Raw genomic sequence first — 21173 nt, forward strand, 5'->3', positions numbered from 1 at the left:
AGTTACTCTGCCTTGCACTCCTATCTATATATGTGGTGCCAGCACCACCTAGGGGTGACTGGCTGTGCTTACATGCAAGGTGTAATACAGCCTGTTAGAAGGAATTACAGGAATATGCATACATCTTATAAAATTACTGAGTGGGACACTCCATGACAACGTGGCCAATGTTAATTGAAAGCGGTGTGTCACATTAACCGGGGCTCCATGCATTAGTACGTAGGAGCTGAGGCTTTGTACCGAACATTGCTACTGCTGAGGATAAGGGCTTATGCACACAAACGTATGTATTTTGCAGTCCGCAAAAAACGGATCCGCAAAAAATACAGATGACGTCTGTGTGCATTACTTATTTTGCGGAAAGGAACAGCTGGCCCCTAATAGAACAGTACTATCCTTGTCCGTAAGGCCTCATGCACACTAATGTATTTTCATTCCGTTCCGTTTTTTTTGCGGACCGTATATGGAACCATTCATTTCGATGGGTTTGCGAAAAAAAAACTGGTTACTCTGTTTGCATTCCGTTTCCGAATGTTCGTATTTCCGTTCCGCCAAAAAATAGTACATGTCCTATTAGGGTCCATTTACACTTACGCAAAATGGATCCGGATCTGCAACGTTGCAGAACGGATCTGGACCCATTCATTTTCAATGGGGCCGGAAAAGATGCAGACAGCACACATGTCCGCAGACACAGACACGAAAAGGCAATTCTATTTAAAGTGCCGGCCATGGGCAGTCCACAAAATGCGGAACGCACATGGCCGTTGTTTGTGTTTGTTTTGCGGATCTGCAATTTGCGGACCGCAAAAAAACTTGTAGACTCGTGAATGGACCCTTATTGTCCGCATTACGGACAAGGATAGGACTGTTCTATTAGTGGCCAGCTATTCCGTTTCGCAAAATACGTAATGCACAATGATGACATCCGTATTTTTTGCGGATCCGTTTTTTGCGGACCGCAAAATACATACGGTCATGTGCATGAGGCCTAATGCAGACAATAATAGGACATATTCTATTTTTTTGCGGAACGGAAATACGGACATATGGCAACGGAATGCACACGGAGTAACTTCCTTTTTTTTGCGAACCCATTGAAATGAATGGTTCCGCATACGGTCCGCAAAAAAAACTGAATGTACACGGAAAGAAAATACGTTCGTGTGCATGAGCCCTAAGGCTGTGCCTGTGTATTATGTGACATCAATATTTTATTATTTTTTAAATCAGCACTACATGAATATTTATTCTCGCAATCATTAAAAATCAGCAGCTGTCTACAGAGCTCAGGGCTTGTGGGATAAACAGAGAATTTAGTCTGATATTTCTATACAAACCCCAGAGATGTGAAGTGCACAGTTATTTTCCACCTAGTATGCTTCTTAAGACTATATGCACACGACCGTATGTGTTTTGCGGTCTGCAAATTGCATATCCGTATCTGTATGCCATCCGTTTTTTGGGGATCCATTGTAACAAGGCCTAAAACGGACAAGAATAGGACATGCTCTATTTTTTTATGCGGGACTACGGAACGGACATACGGATGCGGACAGCACACGGTGTGCCGTTTGCATTTTTTGCGGAACCATTGAAATGAATGGGTCCGCATTCTATCCGCAAAAAAAACAAACGGACTGGACACGGAAACAAACAACGTTCGTGTGCATGTAGCCTTAGGCCTCTTTCACACGAGCGTGGCGTGTGAGGGCCCGATAAGATGCGGATGCGTTGCGGTTTTAATGCGTTTTGCATGCGCATGAGAAAAATCGCCATGTTTGGTACCCAGACCCAAACCCGGACTTCATCACTAAAGTTCAGGTTTGGGTTCGGTGCTGTGTAGATTTTATTATTTTCCCTTATAACATGGTTATAAGGGAAAATAATAGCATTCTTAATACAAAATGCAAAGTAAATTAGGGATAGAGGGGTTAATAAAAAAAAAAAGTTAACTTACCTGCTCCATAGCTGCCGGTCTCTGTTCTATCTTCAGAACCTGGCAAAAGACCTGTCGTGACGTCACTATTGTCCAATGGTTCATCACCATGGTGAGGGACCATGTGATTGGATCATGTGATGTGATGTCACCACAGGTCCTTAGACAGAGATCCGCAACTACGCTATCAAGTGGACTCTGTGAGTTAATTATTTTTTTTTTTAACCCCTCCATCACTATTTTACTTTGCATTCTGTATTCAGAATGCTATTATTTTCCCTTATAACCATGTTATAAGGGGAAATAATACAGATCGGGTCCCCAGCCCGATCGTCACCTAGCAACAATGAGTGAAAATTGCACCGCATCCGCACTTGCTTGCGGATGCTTGCGATTTTGACACTGCCCCATTCACTTCTATGGGGCCTGCGTTGCGTGAAAAACGCTGAATATAGAGCATGCTGCGATTTTCATGCAACGCACAAGTGATGCGTGAAAATCACCGCTCAAGTGCACAGTCCCATAGAAATGAATGGGTCCGGATTCAGTGCGGGTGCAATGCGTTCACCTCACCCATTGCACCCGCGCGGAATACTCGCCCGTGTGAAAGGGGCCTTAAAGTCTGTCTTGTCTTTAGGGAATCAATTGGGATTCTACTGCTCTCTGTTCTGAGGAAAGGCAGACTGCGGTGTTCTTCAATGGGAAGACCGACAGCCCGTCAATTTGCAGATGTAGTAAGGCCTCATGCACACGACGGCTGTGCCCCTGCTGCAGACCGCAAATTGTGGTCTGCAAAATACGGGCACCGACCGTGTGCCCACTGTCCACAGACGCAGACCCATTCATTTGAATGGGGTCTGCGTTCCGCATCCGACGGTCCGCACCCCAAAAAAATAGTGCATAAACTACTTTTTTTGCGGTGTGGACACGGACAGAAAACCCATGGAACAGCTGAGGTGTATAATATGAGGTTCTGCAGCAGCTGAGTTGTGTATTATGAGGTTTACCAGCAGATGAGGTGTGGATTATGAAGTTCTGCAGCGGCTGATGTATATTATGAGGTTCTGCAGCAGCTGAAGTATGTATATTATTTTCTCCAGCAGCTGAGGTGTGTACTATGAGGTTCAGCAGCAGCTAAGATGTGTGATGTGTATTATGATGTTCTGCAGCAGCTTAGGTGTGTATTGTGATGTTCTGCAGCAGCTGAAGTATATATGATGAGGTTCTGCAGCAGCTGAATTATATATATATAGTATGTTCTCCAGCAGATGAGATATATATTATGATGTTCTTAGGCAGCTCAGGTGTGTACTATAAAGTTGTTCAGCTGCTGAGGTTTGTATTAAGATGTTCTGCAGCAGCTGAATTATAAATGATATGTACTCCAGCAGCTGAGGTATGTATTATAATGTTCTGTGGCAGCTGAGATGTGTATTGTGATATTCTACAGCAGCTGAAATATATATATAAAATGAGGTTTTGTAGCAGCTGAAGTATACATATTTGTGGTCATATATCACCTGGTGTAAAGTAGAACTGGCTTAGGCTACTTTCACACTTGCGTTCAGAGCAGATCCGTCTGGTATCTGCACAGACGGATCCGCTCATATAATGCAGACGATGGATCCGTTCAGAACGGATCCGTCTGCATTATATTGTAAAAAAATTCTAAGTGTCAAAGTAGCCGCAGACGGATCCGTCCAGACTTTACATTGAAAGTCAAGAGGGGACGGATCCGTTTGAAAATGTAGCCATATTGTGTCACCTTCGAACAGATCCGCCCCCATTGACTTACATTGTAAATCTGGACGGATCCGTTTGCCTCCGCACGGCCAGGCGGACACCCGAACGCTGCAAGCAGCGTTCGGGTGTCCGCCTGCTGAGCGGAGCGGAGGCTGAACGCTGCCAGACTGAGGCATTCTGAGCGGATCCGCATCCACTCAGAATGCATTAGGGCTGGACGGATGCGTTTGGGGCCGCTTGTGAGAGCCTTCAAACGGAGCTCATAAGCGGAGCCCCGAACGCAAATGTGAAAGTAGCCTTAGTTGCCCATAGCAACCAATCAGATTCCACCTTTCATTTTCAAGACTGTTGTCAGGGGAGGGCAGGGGGAAGAGCCGCCTCTTCTTCACCAAGGGCCCCCATTTTCCGTACCTATATTCTATAATAAAAACACTAACAACTTGTTGACCTTTTTGCTGGGAGGTGATGGGCCAGAGCTTTTATTATCAATATGTAACTGTTGAAAATATATATAAATATAACATCGGGCGGTAATGCCAACCGCGGGCAAGTACGCCAGCAATTTCCACCAAAACTCTGCCATTTCAAATTCCGCCAGCTGTGACTTTGCAATCAGAGAAACCAATCGAACCGCACTTGAAAGGAAGAGAAAACATATCAGAAATATATCCATCATTATCGTGAAAACAGCAATAAGCCTAAATAGACCACTTAAGGGAGGGAGGGCGGGCAAATCAGCTTCCACGGACAAGAGGAAGTCCAGCAGAGAGGAAGGGGTATATATGCTCTCTAGATAGGAGGAGTTATTAAGCCACCCCCATTAGGCAGGGCCCGAACGATGCTGTCATAATTAACCCCAACATGCCCAAAATGCTGCATCCATATACCATGTTGGGGGCATATCAGATAATGAACCATGCTCAGGAAAGGGAAGGGGAACCACCAGTCCCTGAGCACCCTCCCTACCCTGTCGGGCGCTTACCAAAGGAGTTGTCAAAAATGAAAGGTGGCATGTGATTGGTTGCTCTGGGCAACTAAGTCAATTCTACTTTATACCAGTTTGATAAATGACCCCAATTATGTTCTCCAGCAGCAGAAGTGTGTATTGTGATGTTCTGCAGCAGCTGAGGTTTGTATTGTGATATTCTACAGTGGCTGAAGTAAATATTATGAGGTTGTGAAGCGCCTGGTGTATTTCATGAGGTTCTGCAGCAGCCCAAGTATACATATCATGTTCTTCAGCAGCTGAGGTGTGTATTGTGCTGTTTTGCTACAACTGGGACACAAAACCAGACCATAGTCCACGCACCAGTCACTGGTGAACTGTGATAGTCATACAGTTATTATTCACAGACATGTTCAAGGGAAGTCTTCACTGATACGGTGTGAAATGTGTCTCTCTAGTAATGCACTGACAGTACGGAGCACCTCTACAGTATGTGTGTGTGCACGTAGGGCACATGAAGGGAGGGGTTCACCTCAGGCCTTACCCATTCAGACCATTTCCTCCTTGAATATCACAATTCCTTCCTTTGATCTCCACTAATCTCTCATATTCCTGGAGCCTCATGTAAGACTATATATATATATATATATATATACTGTGTGTATATATATATATATATATATATATATATAAAATAATAATTATTATTATTATAATAATAATATTTTATTTTTTATATTTTGTTAAGCAGAGTTGCTTTTAGCAAACAGTCAGTGTTCAGCTTTCATTTTCCAGACTGCACCGACTGGTAAAATGAATGTGGACTTTTGCTGGTCGCTATGGGAAGACCCTAGATCTGGGGTGCACAACCTGCGGCCTTCAAGTGGCCCATTACAAAGAAGGAGATAGTAATTATGAAAGATTATGAAGTCTATTCTCTATCTGACTCTATCACTCATTATCCTCATTGGTTGTTTGTACAGTTAGAACTACTGTAGATGCGCCAGGTTGCATTGATGAATGTCACTTCTTTTTTACACACCACTAATTTTATCAAACTGCTTTTGGAGAATAAAATATACCGTATGAATTACCAGATGGTTTTTCCCATCGAAATCAATGGGAGGTGGATTGATGCGCTTTCTGTGCCGAAAAATCAGTTGAAAAATCACAGTCTGAACTTATCCTTACGGTGCTTTTGCAACGTGAAAAACGGACAGCGTGCTCCCCATGAGAGGAGGGGGTGCCAGGCGTCCCTTTAATGTGTTATAAATCTTTGTCTTTATTCAAGGGATCTGTACTTACGACTCTGGAGACATTCAGCTTTGGCCTCCGGCTACAGCAGAGTGGAAGGTACTCTGGCTGGCTCTAGCAGGACTCGTCCAGCAGGGACAAGGGCCTGAGGCCTTCCCCATGCAGGGGGTAAGCTCAACTGCTCTGCACTAACTAAAACTCCTCCCTCTCTAGAGAGGGATAGAATGGACAGAAGGTTCCTCTCTAGGTAAACTAGCTCTGCCATTGTTGCCACCATCTGCTGGTGAACCAGGCACATTACACTTTAACAGTCATAAAATCAGAATTACAAATGCACGTTATGCAGGACCTGGGAATAAATACACATGATGACACAGAATCAACCATAGGAGATAGTAGAGGGGCGCAAAAAGGTGGTAATGCCACTCTGGGGAGTTACCCTTCACCCTAAGAAAATTTCTGTCACTGAAAATCAGTTCCATTCATCTAAGTGGGTATGTTTAGATGAATGGAACTTCACAAACAGCTGATTGGTGGGGACCCCTGGTCTCAGATCCAATTCTGATAAGATGTATAGAGAATAGGTCATCAGTTAAAAAGTCTCAGAAAACCCCATTAAGTAGGTTTAAGAAAAGAAATAAAAGGAAATAAATGCTGCAGTAATATTTTTTGGGGAAGGAAAAATTATTTAAGTTTTTTTGGGGATTTTTTTTATGGGGGGGACTCGGGATTTTTTTCAGGAAAAGTAGGGGAAAGAAATGTTTTTGGGGATGTTTTAGTTTTTTGTGGGGGTTTGCTGACAAGTGACAGCAGTAGAGGGCCGTGGCTCTTTTTCCAGAGAATCTTTAGATTTCATGTTTTTCCTCCGGGATTCGCAGACACTAAAATAAAAAAGAAGACGTATCAGTGATCTACTGACATGTCAGCCCCGGATGGAGTTTGTACACAGATCCTATTATCAGTCTCCTGTCATTATAACCTTATGGTGTTTCACATGCTTCTCTCAAACTATCCCCCGCTGGTGTCAGAATGCCCAGACCATGCCACTGCTATGGGGCTTGAAGGGCTATTCCGGTTTATTACAAGTTGTCCGCTATCCACAGGGTACTACGGCTCAGCTCCCACAATGCATGATGGATGGAGCCTTTAGTCCACTTTATAGTTTCTGGCATGGCTGGCCGAAACAGCTGATAATTGTCGATGTTGGTTGTCTGTGCCCCGCCTCCATGTCTAAGTCCTGGAACACCCCTTTAACATTCAGCGTAGTGTCAGTGATGATATTTCCTTACTTGCCAGATTGTAGATGATTTTGCTACAAGGGTAGAGTCCTGACCAAGTTTTCACCTCCAGTAGAAGAGGAGATAATCCAACTAAGACTGGGCCCCCTATTGCCCTGGGCCCCATAGCAGTCGCATGGTCTGCTACTATGGTAGTTATGCCCCTGTGCAGGGGATTTGAACTTTAGATAAAAAAAAGGTGTTCAAGGGTGACCATTCCCTTTAAGTAATGAGGTCAGAGGCCAAGTGGTTGGGCTTATCAGTGACTGACAGCTATCTATGTATGCACATTTATTCAGTGAAGGCTGTCAGTCATTGATAAGATGGCCGCAAAAAGCTGAGATTTAAAGGTTTTGGCCCATCTCATACATCCATCAAATCGCTAGGATATCCCACCAATGTCAGATAGGTGGGGGTCCCACCTCTGGGACCCGCACCTATCTCTAGAACAGAGCCACGCGGAGAGTGCACTACGCATGTGCGACATGCTCCCTATTCCCTTTCGTGGAAGTTCGGAAAAGAGCCGAGCAAGCGCGGTCACCTCGCAATTCCCCTCTATGGGACCCATACCTATTTGCCATTGGTGGCATATCCTAGCGATGTGTGAGATGGGCCAACCCCTTTAAATGAATAAATTACAAGTTTTACTGTTTTTCACAAAATGATATATCAATGTGCTCAGCTCCTCCTGCTCTATAACATGCTGCCTGCATGGTGACAGAGTAAGTAAAGGACAATAGAAGATGACCGACACATTTTCTTTTTTTTGTGATTTTTGTTCTTTAGAGTAGATCTCTCAAGGGATAGAAGAGGTTAAGTAAATCTGCTCTCTTGCATGATTTCCCAGCGTATATTCCCATTCACTATTGAGATGTAAATTCCAGGGCTGCAGCACTGAATATGGGCCCCATTGCAGACTCTTCTGTGTCTATTGTCCTCATCTTCTGTTTCTTCTCTCTCCTTCTCATGCTTATCTCATGGCTGCAGAGCATCTGCTGGTTCTCTGTGAAGAAGCCAAGTTGTGTGCACTTTGTAAAAGTGTTCCACATCTGCGCTCCGTCTCTTGAGGTGGTGAAACTTTTTTTTTCTTCCTCTTCTCTTTCGTCTGAGCTTCCGTCACTTTAAAAAAAAAAACTTGTAAAGAGTCAGGAACTCGCCTCCTGTGACTGAAGACCCTGAGAACAGTGCAGGCCAGGGGCTTCTCTAGGGGTTGCAATCACACCTTGGCCCTAGTGCCTCAGAGGAGCCAACCGCTGGCTTGTTCCATAGAAGGACAGCAGTACATGTGACATCTGGAACATGCAGAGGTTTGGAAGGAGTGGAGAACATTACTATGGTCTGTTCCTGCCTCGGGGCTGTGTTGTCACATTGCCTTGCCTCTTTTTTTTTTTTTCTCTTGATGTAAAGCGTGGGAGCTCGCAGGATAATCTGTCATTAGCAAATACTCAAACTCACGTTGACCATGAGGACTCTCCGCAGGTCGAAATTCATGAGTTCGCCTAGCCTCAGTGACCTGGGCAAGAGAGAACAGGCAGCCTTGGAAGAGCGAGGGACGCAACAAAAGCGAGCTGGGTCCAACGCCACTTGGAACAGGTAAGACCCAAATCAAAGCGTTATGTCTTCATGCATGTAAGTAGGAAATCTTGAATATAATGTGAACCCTTCCTGCGTCTGCGGTAATGATATAGGAGGGAGGGATACAGACTCTCAGAGTAGATGAGTTTGGCGCAGATTCAATTCATGGCAAGGTGGTCCAGTTTTAGAGAAGAGGGGGATTTATTTGGGGGGATGTATTTTAGGATCACTTGTGCAGCTGGATGGAGCGAACGTGATAATGATGTTACATCAAGGAATTGTTAATCAGCCGGTTGTAATATGTATTCTGAAAAGAAAGTGAAATAAGGGAACGGTAACATTTTCCTAGTTATATGCGCTGCTATGTTATATAAAAGTTACCGTTTATTTCATATGTAGCGATAGAGTGCGAGATAGTAGAAGATAAAGAGATAGAAAATAGATAAATATATGGATAGACAGATAGATCGATATTAGATAGATAGTTATATGGATAGATAGATTGATATTAGATAGATAGATAGTTATATGGATAGATAGATAGTTATATGGATAGACAGATAGATCGATATTAGATAGATAGTTATATGGATAGATAGATTGATATTAGATAGATAGATAGTTATATGGATAGATAGATAGTTATATGGATAGACAGATAGATCGATATTAGATAGATAGTTTTATGGATAGATTGATATTAGATAGATAGATAGTTATATGGATAGATAGATAGATAGTTATATGGATAGACAGATAGATCGATATTAGATAGATAGTTATATGGATAGATAGATTGATATTAGATAGATAGATAGTTATATGGATAGACAGATAGATCGATATTAGATAGATAGTTTTATGGATAGATTGATATTAGATAGATAGATAGTTATATGGATAGATAGATAGATAGATAGTTATATGGATAGACAGATAGATCGATATTAGATAGATAGTTATATGGACAGATAGATCGATATTAGATAGATAGATAGTTATATGGACAGATAGATCGATATTAGATAGATAGATAGTTATATGGATAGATAGATAGATAGTTAAATGGATAGATAGATAGATAGATCAATATTAGATAGATAGTTATATAGATAGATGTATAGATAGATAGATAGAAAACTGGATATCTGAAAAATGGTAAGGAGCTGAAACATCAATTTAAGTCTACTTTCACACTGGCGTTTTGGTTTCCGATTGTGGGATCCGTAAAGGGCTCTCACGAGGTCCAAAACGGATCAGTTTTGCCCTTAATGCATTCTGAATGGATAAGGATCCGCTCAGAATGCATCAGTTTGCCTCCGTTCCGCCTCCATTCCGCTTTAGAGGCGGACACCAAAACGCTGCTTTTTGGTGTCCGTCTGACGAAACTGAGCCAAAACGTTCAGTGGTGTTCAAAATGGATCAGTTTTGGCCATGTTAAAGAAAATACAAACGGATCCGTTCTGAACGGATGCAGACGGTTGTATTATCTGAACGAATGCGTTTGTGCAGATCCATGACGGATCCGCACCAAACGCGAGTGTAAAAGTAGCCTTAAGTTGTAGATTTTTTTCATGATCATTAAACTAAATGACATCATTATATCACGTGGAAAACCCCTAAAATATGTAGAATGTCAGCTGGCCAGCTTCACTGGTCGGGGTGGAGGAAGGTGATGTCCAGGTTCTGCCCTATGCTAGATAATGCTAGATAAAGATTGTTACCTGCCAGGGCTTTCCGTATTGCTTGACCACTCAGCCATTTACCCTTTCTTGGCTATGTAACTATGTAAAGCTCATTGGTGGGGAGCTGATCACGTGGGGTCCAGATGCTGAGACCCTAGTGATCAGCCATGATTTCTGGATGAAGTGTCTTGCTTTTCTATACTTCTCCCTGAAGGGTATAGTATCAGGCTTAGACTGGCCCACAGGGGTACAGGGGAATCCCCCGGTGGGCCCCTGAGCAAAGTGGGCCCCTAGTCTCCCACCCCCTGCACAAGTGGCACATAACACAGTAGACTTACTGCACTAAATACATATATTCATTGTACAACCTATGGTTATATAACAAACTTGTTAGATTATTTATTATATTTGAATGTATCTGTAGGGTGGGCCCCCTATATACATTTTACTGGTGGGCTCTAGGTACCCCAGTCCGACACTGTATAGTACAGTATATGGTGCCCATGGAGGCCAGTAGGAGATCATGTAAGGGTACGGCCACAGGTTTCTGGATGCAGTTTTGGAAGCCAAAATACATTGTTCCTCACTTCTGAGTGGGGCATATGGACAGGGGTTGTCCTAAGTGGACATCCCCTTTAAGTAAGTTAATTGTAGGGCATCACTGATGAAGGTTTGTAGTTGAATTGGTTTCATGATCTTTTTAGTGATCTCTGAGCTTTGACCAGATTTACATACAGACCTAACCCTTCACAAGGTCAAAGTTCAGCCCCTTCTAATCTGCTGGCAATGGGCAAGGAGTCATAAATAAAACTTACACAGCTTTGATTATGGAGCAAAGTGCAATGTAATACTTCTGTTTGCTCTTTGTTATCTATAGACCATTCCCCTTCACATCCAAGCAGTCAAGAGCTCACCATTCAAGTCTGAATAACTACGAGAATGAGCTTCATACTGGAGTTCAATGCACACGCTCAGTTAAAACCAGACTGATGTAGCAGAGCTGAATTTGTCATGTTAGGCTGGGGCAATTTTGGCCGCAAAACAAGTCGCACGACCAACAATCGCTGTATAGCACTGAAGCCATTGAACTGAATAGGGTTGCAGCGTGACTTGCAAGTTGCTGTGACCGCAGATATTTTGGGATTCTGCAGTCGAGGCAACTTGCGAGGTCATTACTGCACTGCTAATTGGTCATGTAACCTGTGTTACACCCAAGATTGCCATGTAGTCCCATCCTAACCGATCTGGACTGCATTGTGTCTACATTGTGATAAGAGAATGCAGTCTGCCTAACTGCAGTCCTATGTAAAACAACAGACAGGGAACTGTGATGTCACGTTAAGTTGTGCAAAATGATAAATTCAGCTCTGCTCTATACATCTATATTTCCTTCTCCATCTGTTTTTGAGTATATATTACAGTATTTTATTTACCAGTAATCTCACACAGTGGATAAATGGCTCTCGTAATAGGATGCCAGTTAGACTTGGCAGCAACCTACAGCTACGTACCACAGCTCCTTGGCATTGTCAGGGCTGCAGACAGATCTGAATCGTGTACATGTTGTGTTGTCTGGAAGGCTGGCGAGGGGGCTGCTTTGCATTCAGATGTTTGTAGTACTGTTGTAATGCTTAGGCTGAATTCACACTGCGTCTGCAGCGTCCATTTGCTCTATACCTTGAAACAGCATCCATAAGACCCATTCACCCAAAAAAGTCTGTATTCCTCTCCTACAGTGATGTCTGCTGTGATATTCCATACAAAGACATCCCACAAAATGTATTTTTTTACCACATCTTCCTGACGAGAGACATTTTAATTTTTTTGGGTTTTTTTGTGCGTGCAGCTTTAAGCCGTAACTTTTATTTGTGTTTAGGTATATACATTTTTGCTTCTTTTTTCATTGATGTAAATGCAGTACCCCAGAACAGGGTAACTGGGTATCTGCAAAGGGTGGAGTGTTATACTGTTATATGGTTAATTGAAATGTTCTGATTTGTTGTTTTTTTACTAGATAGAGTATTGTATGGATAAGTCAGGGTTAACAACCTTGACTCAGCCCCTTTAGGTTGCTAGGAGATTGAGCTACGTCTATCTCCTGGTCAGTAGAAACTGAGTGCTAACTGAGGAGGAGAGAGGACCTACATGCAGTTGCTCCTCAGGACTGAGCCTAAGTCCCAGAGAACCATCATCTCTGGGACAGCTACAGCTAAGGAAGCAGCGTTATCCAAAGTGCTCCAGAGAGGGAAAGAAAAGGAAGATTAGAAGGTCCAGAATTCGCAAGGCCGTGCACTGGAGCCAGTCAGCAAAAGGTACTGTGCTTGTTTAGGGCTGATAGAGACTTTGCCGCTGTGAGGAGAAATATTGCCAGTGCAACCTTCCACAGTTTGAGAGGAACTAGCCAGCCATTTCTTAACCTGTACCCCTTAGTCCAGGAATTACAGAACATTTACAAGAACCTCATTGTGAGCCTAAGGTTCTGCAGAGGGATTTAAGAAGGAAGAAATACCACAACCCCCATCATTGTTGCTATTCATACATTCCTTTTGTGGAAGAATTGGACTGTGATTTGCTTGCCTGCTGTGATTTGATACTGTTGGATATACTACTACTCCTATTCTGCACTTTATGTAAAAACAGACTTATTTATTTCCCACCACGGACCTGGTTATAGACTCCAGCACCATCCGCCGGCCATTGCTCCTGCATCCACCCTCCTGCCTTGCACCCTGCCAGGGGCAGGATCCCCAACACCAGGGTGTGCCTTGGAGGGAAGAAAAGGTGTGCCCCCCTGTCACTTCGCGGCCCTAAGGCTAGGGCTACACATGTGTTGCGCGACATTCATGTCACACCAATGCCGCGCAACATTTTTTGTAATGATAGTCAATGGTGTTGCACTGAGAAATGCTGCAACTGCGACACAACGGTCGCATCGAAATTCTTGGATGTATTTTTTGCTACTGTGACAGTCGCAGTGTGACACAATAGAGTATCGTTACAATAAATGTCGAGCAACATTGGTGAGATATGAATGTCGCATGACACATGTAGCCCTAGCCTAAGGGGCATTGAGGAGGATTGCCATTGTGATCCATGTGTGCACTCATTCTTGCCAGAGCCACTACCACTCTCATGCTCCTCTCGTTCCTTCTGGGCTGCCACTGCACAAAGGTGGTTATCTTATGCCCTTTTTATTATAGTATTTTTGTTTTTTATTTCCTTTAAAAAAACATTTTTTTTAATTTTTCTAAAATATTTACAGGGGAAATGCAGCCTCCTGACATGCAGAGCTGATGTGAGACTGCTAAGACCCAGCAGCTCATACAGCTACCTGGGACCCAACAATCACAGGAAGAGGCATCACCTCTGCCTTATCTGTGTACACAGAGCACATTGGTGCAGTAAAAATAAATCTCTGTCTTCTCCATGGGGACAACAGGCTCCCACTCCAGCAGCTCCACGATCTCAATGCAGCTGCCAACTCTGCAAGAACATTCTGGGATGTCCTGGAAGGGATGAACACAGACTGGCCATTATTATCAAATCTATGGGCAGTCAGAAACAGGTTAACCTTTTTTTTTAAAGATGGAAGCCTATGCCATTATGTTAATACACATTGACATGCATTGGAGCCATCCAGCAGAAGAATAAAGTACATTGAGAAACCCTCCTGATGTATACCTCCAACCAGTGGCATTGCTAGGGTCTGAAAACATCCGGGGCACAAGCCCACTGAGTTGAAATTGCACATTAAAGGCATGCTTAAAGGGGTTTTCTGGTTTACGAAAAACTGCAGTACTGCAGTCATTATATAATACAACATTCGGTAACTTTCCAATATCGGTTTCATTTACTCACCACTGCAGAAATCTTTGCTTGGGCCCTTTAATATTGATGGGAGTGGACCCTGGGCAACCCCACAGATCATCCTCCCCCTCTTTGTACTTTTTCTGCTGATCCTCTACTTGCGGGCTGCGCGGGCATGATTTCAGTCACTTCGGTGCGCAATCCCGTCCTGCGGTGCGTGATCCCGCGAGACCCGTGACATCCCGCGGCGGGTCTCGCGGGATCACGCACCGCAGGACGGGATTGCGCACCGAAGTGACTGAAATCATGCCTGCGCAGCCCGCAAGTAGCGGATCAGTAAAACAAGTACAAGGGGGTGGGGTGATGATCTGTGGTGGGTTGCCCAGGTCCAATCCAATATTAAAGGGCCCTGGAATAGCCAAATAAAAAAAAAATGCTACCAGGCCAGCATAACATTCGGGTGTCACGGATGGTGTTGCAGAAAGCTGGAACTTATAAATAAACATCCGACTGGCTTGATCCCAAACTAAGGAGCATATGGGTGAGCCCTATAAAACCCCTAGAGCTCTCCCTGACTGCTATGCCCATGCAAAGGTCTTTATGGTAAACTATTGCATGTCCACGTACCTAATACTATGTGACACCTGAAAACCCTATAATAGTGAGGGGACATGACCACCGGCTCCCTGCACTTAATACGGACGGAGTCAGGGTCACCTAGAATCAAGCCAGCAAGGAAACACAAATAAAGGAAACAGACTTATCTGAGGAATCAGCAGAAGCAGCCTCCAGCAGTGAACACAATCCAGGAAGAAGTATAAACCGCAAAGTGAGGCAGTATGGTAGGGAATATAAAGGGAGACAATTAGTGTAAATAGGTGACAGCTGGGAGAAGGAAAGGAGATGACAAAGTGAAACCAAAACAAAGAACGTCATGCAGGTAGAGAAGAACAGACCTTCTCACAGAAGTGCCGGTGACATCGGGGCACTGGACAAAACATCCGGGGCTCAAGCCCCAAATGTTTTGACCTAACGACGCCCCTGCCTCCAACATACTCTGGTTGAACAAACCCCATTACAGGAGAGGAATGTGACACCAGTGAAATGTGATATCTATCCATAAAATGTGTGTGCAATCACATAGGGGTCATAGAAAACACTAGATGTTCTGCACTTTCTACATTGTTGTATTACGACCTGTTTGGAAATATGTTGTATATTGCATATTAAAGTGGTTTTCTTATTTCACGTAAATAAAACTTAAAGGGGTTTTCCAGAATTTTCATATTCATAGTCTATTCTCATGATAGTTAATCAATATAAGATCGGTGGAGGTCCGACTCCCAACAGCCAGGCTAATCAGCTGTGTGAAGAGAACCCAGAGCTCTGTGAGTGCATAGCCCTGTTCCTAGGTCGTGTGATGGTACATGTATCAATCACATGGCCTAGTCGCAGCTCATTCCCATTCAAATTAAGGGGATGAGCTGCAATGCCTACCACAGCCGCTGTCAAATGGCTCCTGGGCCTCCTGAAACAGCTGAGATCCCAGGAGTCAGACCCTCACCAATCTCATATTGATGACCTATCCTGAAGATAGACCATCAATTTGAAAACCCTGGGAAATCCCTTTAATCAATGAACATTAAAAAGTTCTGCAACATTCTAATATACCTTTAAAAGATCTGTGCTTGCAATCAGTGAATAGGAACATTCTTGTTTACATCCAAAATTTAAAAACCTGTTAGATTTACTGCTTTTCACGGTTGAGGGTTCAATACCATTGTAATCAGTCTAGAAAGTACTCTGTGAGCTGATTACAACATGATATGTGTTTTCCCTGCACCAATAAAGCAAACTCTCAGGACAGGAGAGAGATTTGTGCTGCTGATGTCTTCATCTCATAGAAGGTTACTCAGACCAGATGTAAGTGCAGCAGATCCTGTGCTCTGCAAAATGTCATGTTTGTATGGGGTTTTCCAGTCACTGGATGTACAGTAAATATAAATGTCCCCATTGACAGCACACACCAGGGCCCAGAAATGTTTTGGCACGCGAGCTGTTGTGAAACTACAACACCTAGCATGCACACTCGCTCTGCTGTTCTTATAGCTCCCATGGGCGTGAATGGAATATTCTGGGAGTTGTGGTTTTGGAACAGCTGGTGTTCTGTAAGTGGCTGACAGGGATCTTAAAGATGGTGAAGAATTGAAAATCAAAGTATATTAGAAAGTTACAGAACTTTTCCTTATGAGGCTGAACAACCCATTTAGCTATTACTTTGTACTGGTGCGGGTTGATCTGTACATTCAATGCATTGGAGGAAGGCAGCTCAACTATAGGACCCCACCCACTTTTACAGATATTCAATTCATCTGGACAACATGCATAGCGTACAGATAACCCAAGAGGGTCATGTTAGGTGAACAGCTGCTGGATGAACCATACATTTGGTGCATGAGCAGAGCAGCTGATATTAGACTGGATGGCGGTCATAAAGCAAAGAACAGATGACTTATCTTGGACAAATCTACAGCTGAGAGTGCTGGCTACTCTTGTAGAGTAATAGGCACTGTGGGGGGTGGGTTTTCTTATAGTGATACAGTATGACCATTGTACAATAGTTTGATCCTTGTCCATGGCTGAGGCAATATTTCCTTAGTATCATAAGAGAGTTATAAAACTCCCCTCATATTGCCTTTTTCTGTCTGTAAGCACTATGTGCAGAATTCTTAGTCAGGGGTACACCACCAATGAGGCCTGGTGAGGCGATCGCGTCAGGCAGCACCAGGAAGGGCCATGGGCAATAGGCATTTTTATTGTGGTAAAGGGTTTAGGTTAAGAAATTAGCATGGGGCACCGTTTCAGTTTTCACCTCTGTCAGCAAAAAGGCTAGGTGCACCCCTATCCCCCTGTTCTTAGTCCATTCTATAGTATGTGATGCAGTTTCAGTCTGTCTCTCTTGCCTCCTGGCTATGATAGGACTTTCCCCTGTCAGATCTTATGTCACGAACCAGTGAGTGTGAACCCACTGTGCCACTTGTCCTACCTCCTCTAAGGTTGTTGTCTAAGTGAACCCCTCGATCTAACAGTACCCCATGTTGTGGGGATAGACTTTACCGAGGGAAACAGCAGGTTGCTACCTCTTGAGGAGTATTGGCACACCAGGCAGCTGGTCCAGGCAGACAAGGAGGTACCTGAGCAAGGTATCAGAGGTACAGATGTAGTCAGCAGGCCGAGTCATAACCAGGAGCAACAGTGCAGGACCGAAGGATGAGGCAGAGGCGAAGTCAAACAAGCAATAGGTCAGGGCAGGCGGTACAGGTCAGGCAATCCGGGTAGGCTACAGGAGAGTCAAGGCAAGCAGACAGGGATCAAACAGGTAGCAGACTCCAGGAATACAAGTCAGGTACATAGAAACACAAGCAGATAAATCGGCAACCTTAGCAGGACACAAGGACCTTGACGCTGAGGCATCTGGGAAGGAGGCTGAGCCACTTATATATGTGCAGGAGGGCCAGGATTGGTTAGCGTGTTCACATGATCTAACCGATAAAGCACAGGAAATGACGTGCGCCGGCCCTTAAGGAAGTGCTGCAGGGAACAAGCAGCAAGCATACTGTGGCCAGGGCTGAAAGGAGACTATGGAGCGGATCCCAGAACAACAGTACCTATATTGACAGAGCCCAGGACTGCAGCTGTGAATGGGGAAGCACTGGCAGCAGATCACCGCTGAACATGGTGCCCGGGACCACGGCGGTAAGCCGGGGAACAACAGCGCACAGCAGCGGCTGTTACATCTTACAAGCAGGAGGCAAAGTGTGATACACTAGAGATTCTGCACACAGCACTAAGAGAGAAAGGCAATGGGAGCCATGAGGGTTTATACTGTAATTCTGCAGCTAATCATTGTAGAGACCCATCTATTATATCACTGCAGTCCTGGTCCCTTAAGATAGAGCAGAAATAGCATCTTTAGCAGTACTGTATGCATTAGGAAACATACAGTCTGAAGAACTTGGAGACACATGGGGGGAGGGGATTTTGAAAATGCTGAGGTAATCCTGTAGTTGACAGGAAGTCAGTCGCTCCCCTGCGACTGACTTCCTGTCTACACAGTAGAGTAAGCTTTGGTCTGGTGGTCATACTGGGATCACATGACACAGTTGACCATTATGAAGGGGTTCAAAATATATTGATGCAACTGAGCTGGGATGAAACAAATTTCACTACTACAAAGTAAAATGTCTAAATGTGTAAAAAAAAAAAATTCGTCAACTTTTTCCAGTGCTGAATGTTTATTGAAAACTTGAAGACATACCATGTGGCAGTTGTTACATCAAACTGATTGATAGCCCGCTTTCGCACCTATAGATACAACTGAGAATCTCTAATGCGGATTTTTCAGTAAGCCCCCTGCCACAAAAATCTCAGAATTGTGGGCTTAATCCCACCACAGTCTTCTGACAGGCAGGTCTACACTGTGATACATCTCCAAAATAGTCTATTCTCCTTTAATAAAACGAGGCTCATAATGGAACTCAGAATTTAAGTTTGATTCTATGTAGTAGCGGCCCCTTCTCACGGTTGAGTTGATCGTGTGGAATGCAAAACAGTGTAATCCTGCTAAATGTAATTAGTTTTCTGTTCATGGAAGTGAGTGTGAAATGGAGGGAAGCATTCTGTACCACAAGCAGGATTTCTGACTTTCATCACTAGGCTGGAGGATTTTCTGGGCCAGTCAACTGCCTTATCACACAGAGACAGTTGCCAAAATCATTCACCCCCCTGTTACTGAGACAATCAGCTCCAGCACTCGGTGGCCAATAAAACAATATTAGTTAATACATTTCATATTCTGCCATGCCAAGAACAAAAGAAGTTATCCATACTTATCAATCAGTTTTCCAAGAAAATTTCAACTTGGGTCCGGTGCCCTGTAAAGGAATTTACAAGGGAAGAGTTAAACAGCCATCAGAACTGGAGCTTTAGAGGTACTGTAACCATCTACACATAAGTGTATGGGCTTCGATTTTTAATAGTTATCCCTACTGATTTCTAAACATTGGTCCATTCTATTTGCCCCTTAACAAATGGACCTCTATTATCGCATTTCTAGATGTCTAATGAAACGCGTTGCTGCAGTTGAAGAGCTGCTCCCCCTCCTTCCTCCCTCCCACAAACAGAGCAACAACTAATTCATTTATACTGAAGCTTATATCTGCCTTCATGTAGTTGGCTGGGAGGAATGTCAAACTCAGCTTTCCAAACTTGATAAAAGAGCCAAACTTATAGGCTTTATGACTTAATCCATATGCGTAGAGAAGCTGTTTTCATAATATTGCAGACCATCTTAAAACTACAGGTTGATTCTCTGCTTCCAATGTTGTAACCCAGTCATGGCTAACTTGTAGCAGTGAAGAGATGTGAAGCTGATAACATGTACAGCTAAGTGGGAGAACATAATGTAGGTCTGAAAATATGGTATTAATATACATATTAGGATCCTTGAGGAAGAACACTCCCAGTTAAAAGGACCCCAGACACTGGAATTCTGATAGGGAATCCGGGATAATCTCACTGATACATACCTTCCTTGTCCAACTCTGAGTAGACCTTCTTTTATGAACCGTCACACTTAGTGCTAGGATATATGTGCCCCCTTCCAAATATCTCCTATCCTTGCAAGGTTGATATCAGTCATCAGTATAGTCAGTAAATCTCTGTTTAACCAAAACTACACATATTGAACCTGAAACTTGCAGAGAGAAACAATTTGCCTTCTCAAAAAAGTTATGAAAAAAAGTTATTGAAACATATCAAAAGAAGAAGGGTTATAAAGTAATTGATCCTTTGAAACCATAAAACCACAGAGAGAACCATTATCTCAACAACAAAAGAAGTTAATTCCCTGAGTGGCCTGTGTGTCAAAATTACTCCATCCTGCTCATCTCACTTCTACTCAGTCTTCCCTGTATTGCCTACAACATCCCATAGAATGATCTGAATTCTTAGTTAGTGGTGGAGTCCATTATTTGTGAGCTTCTCCAGTAAGCTATAGTGGATAGGGGCTACAAAGAACATCGATCGCTCAGGAAGAAGCTGAAAAATCCCTGCATTATACAGACTGCCTGTTGAATTCGATGAGTCATGTAATGCTTTGTTTGTCCTGTGGTGGCACTGCAGGGAAATTTAACACTTGCCATCAGTTCTCCTAACTGATTAAAGCATGATCACTGGTGATCCCAACAGTGTAACGCCTCCGTTTATTGTTAGGCACCTTTCAAACAAAGGATTGTTCCCTTTAAAGTAGAACTCCATTTACAGTCATAAAGACATTTCTGGAGTTGCTCATACCTTGGGACCCCACCAATCTCTAGAATGAAGCTCTTCAGAGCTTTTTTTTACCCCTTTGTTTTGCTTATGCCTCACAGAGCTTCAAATACTGTAGGTGCATTTATGATGCATTCTGATGGCCATCCTAACCCTCTCCCAAGTACATTTTCAAAAGAATTGCTGTATATGCACTTTTTTTAATTAACTGTATAACTGATAACCCGAGACAAAGGTCTCTATTGTATTAGCCCCAGTCTCTGAGGAGCAGCAAGAGTTAATGCAGCTGACGATGATTCAGTACTCCTTGTATTGCAAAGGCTGCCAGGATTTTTTGAGGTTTCTGTTTGATTCACAAAAGTTGTCTATACTTACGCCACTAGAACTGACGGTTTCAATATGTAAGTGCATAGCAAGGAAATGATTCATTTGGAAGATGCAAATAAATTCCTAAAACAACAGGCTTAGTGGTTAGTACTGAAGTAATACGCCCAACATTCATAACCAGAACTAGATCAAGTCAACTAGATGGCGCCAGTCTGAAAAAAAAATGACTTAAAGGAAAACTTCATCCAGTTATAAAAAGTCTGCTGCTTGTTCAGCTTCATATTTTTGTC

The 21173-nt window shown here is 43.4% G+C and overlaps 1 protein-coding gene across 5 annotated transcripts in view; it reads left to right on the forward strand.

Annotated features, from left to right (window-relative positions):
- LOC122928341 (proline-rich protein 5-like) overlaps window positions 1-21173 on the forward strand; it is a 291839-nt gene that overhangs the window by 61863 nt on the left and 208803 nt on the right. For 4 of the 5 annotated variants that reach the window (XM_044281090.1, XM_044281095.1, XM_044281094.1 and 1 more), the window contains one exon: window positions 8639-8752. In XM_044281090.1, coding sequence (XP_044137025.1) covers window positions 8639-8752 — 114 coding nt within the window. Of the gene's footprint in view, window positions 1-8244; window positions 8753-21173 lie in introns of those variants that run through there. The other variant, XM_044281096.1, reaches the window with a different exon arrangement.

This window comes from Bufo gargarizans, chromosome 2 (assembly GCF_014858855.1).
Source record: "Bufo gargarizans isolate SCDJY-AF-19 chromosome 2, ASM1485885v1, whole genome shotgun sequence".
Taxonomy (NCBI): domain Eukaryota; kingdom Metazoa; phylum Chordata; class Amphibia; order Anura; family Bufonidae; genus Bufo; species Bufo gargarizans.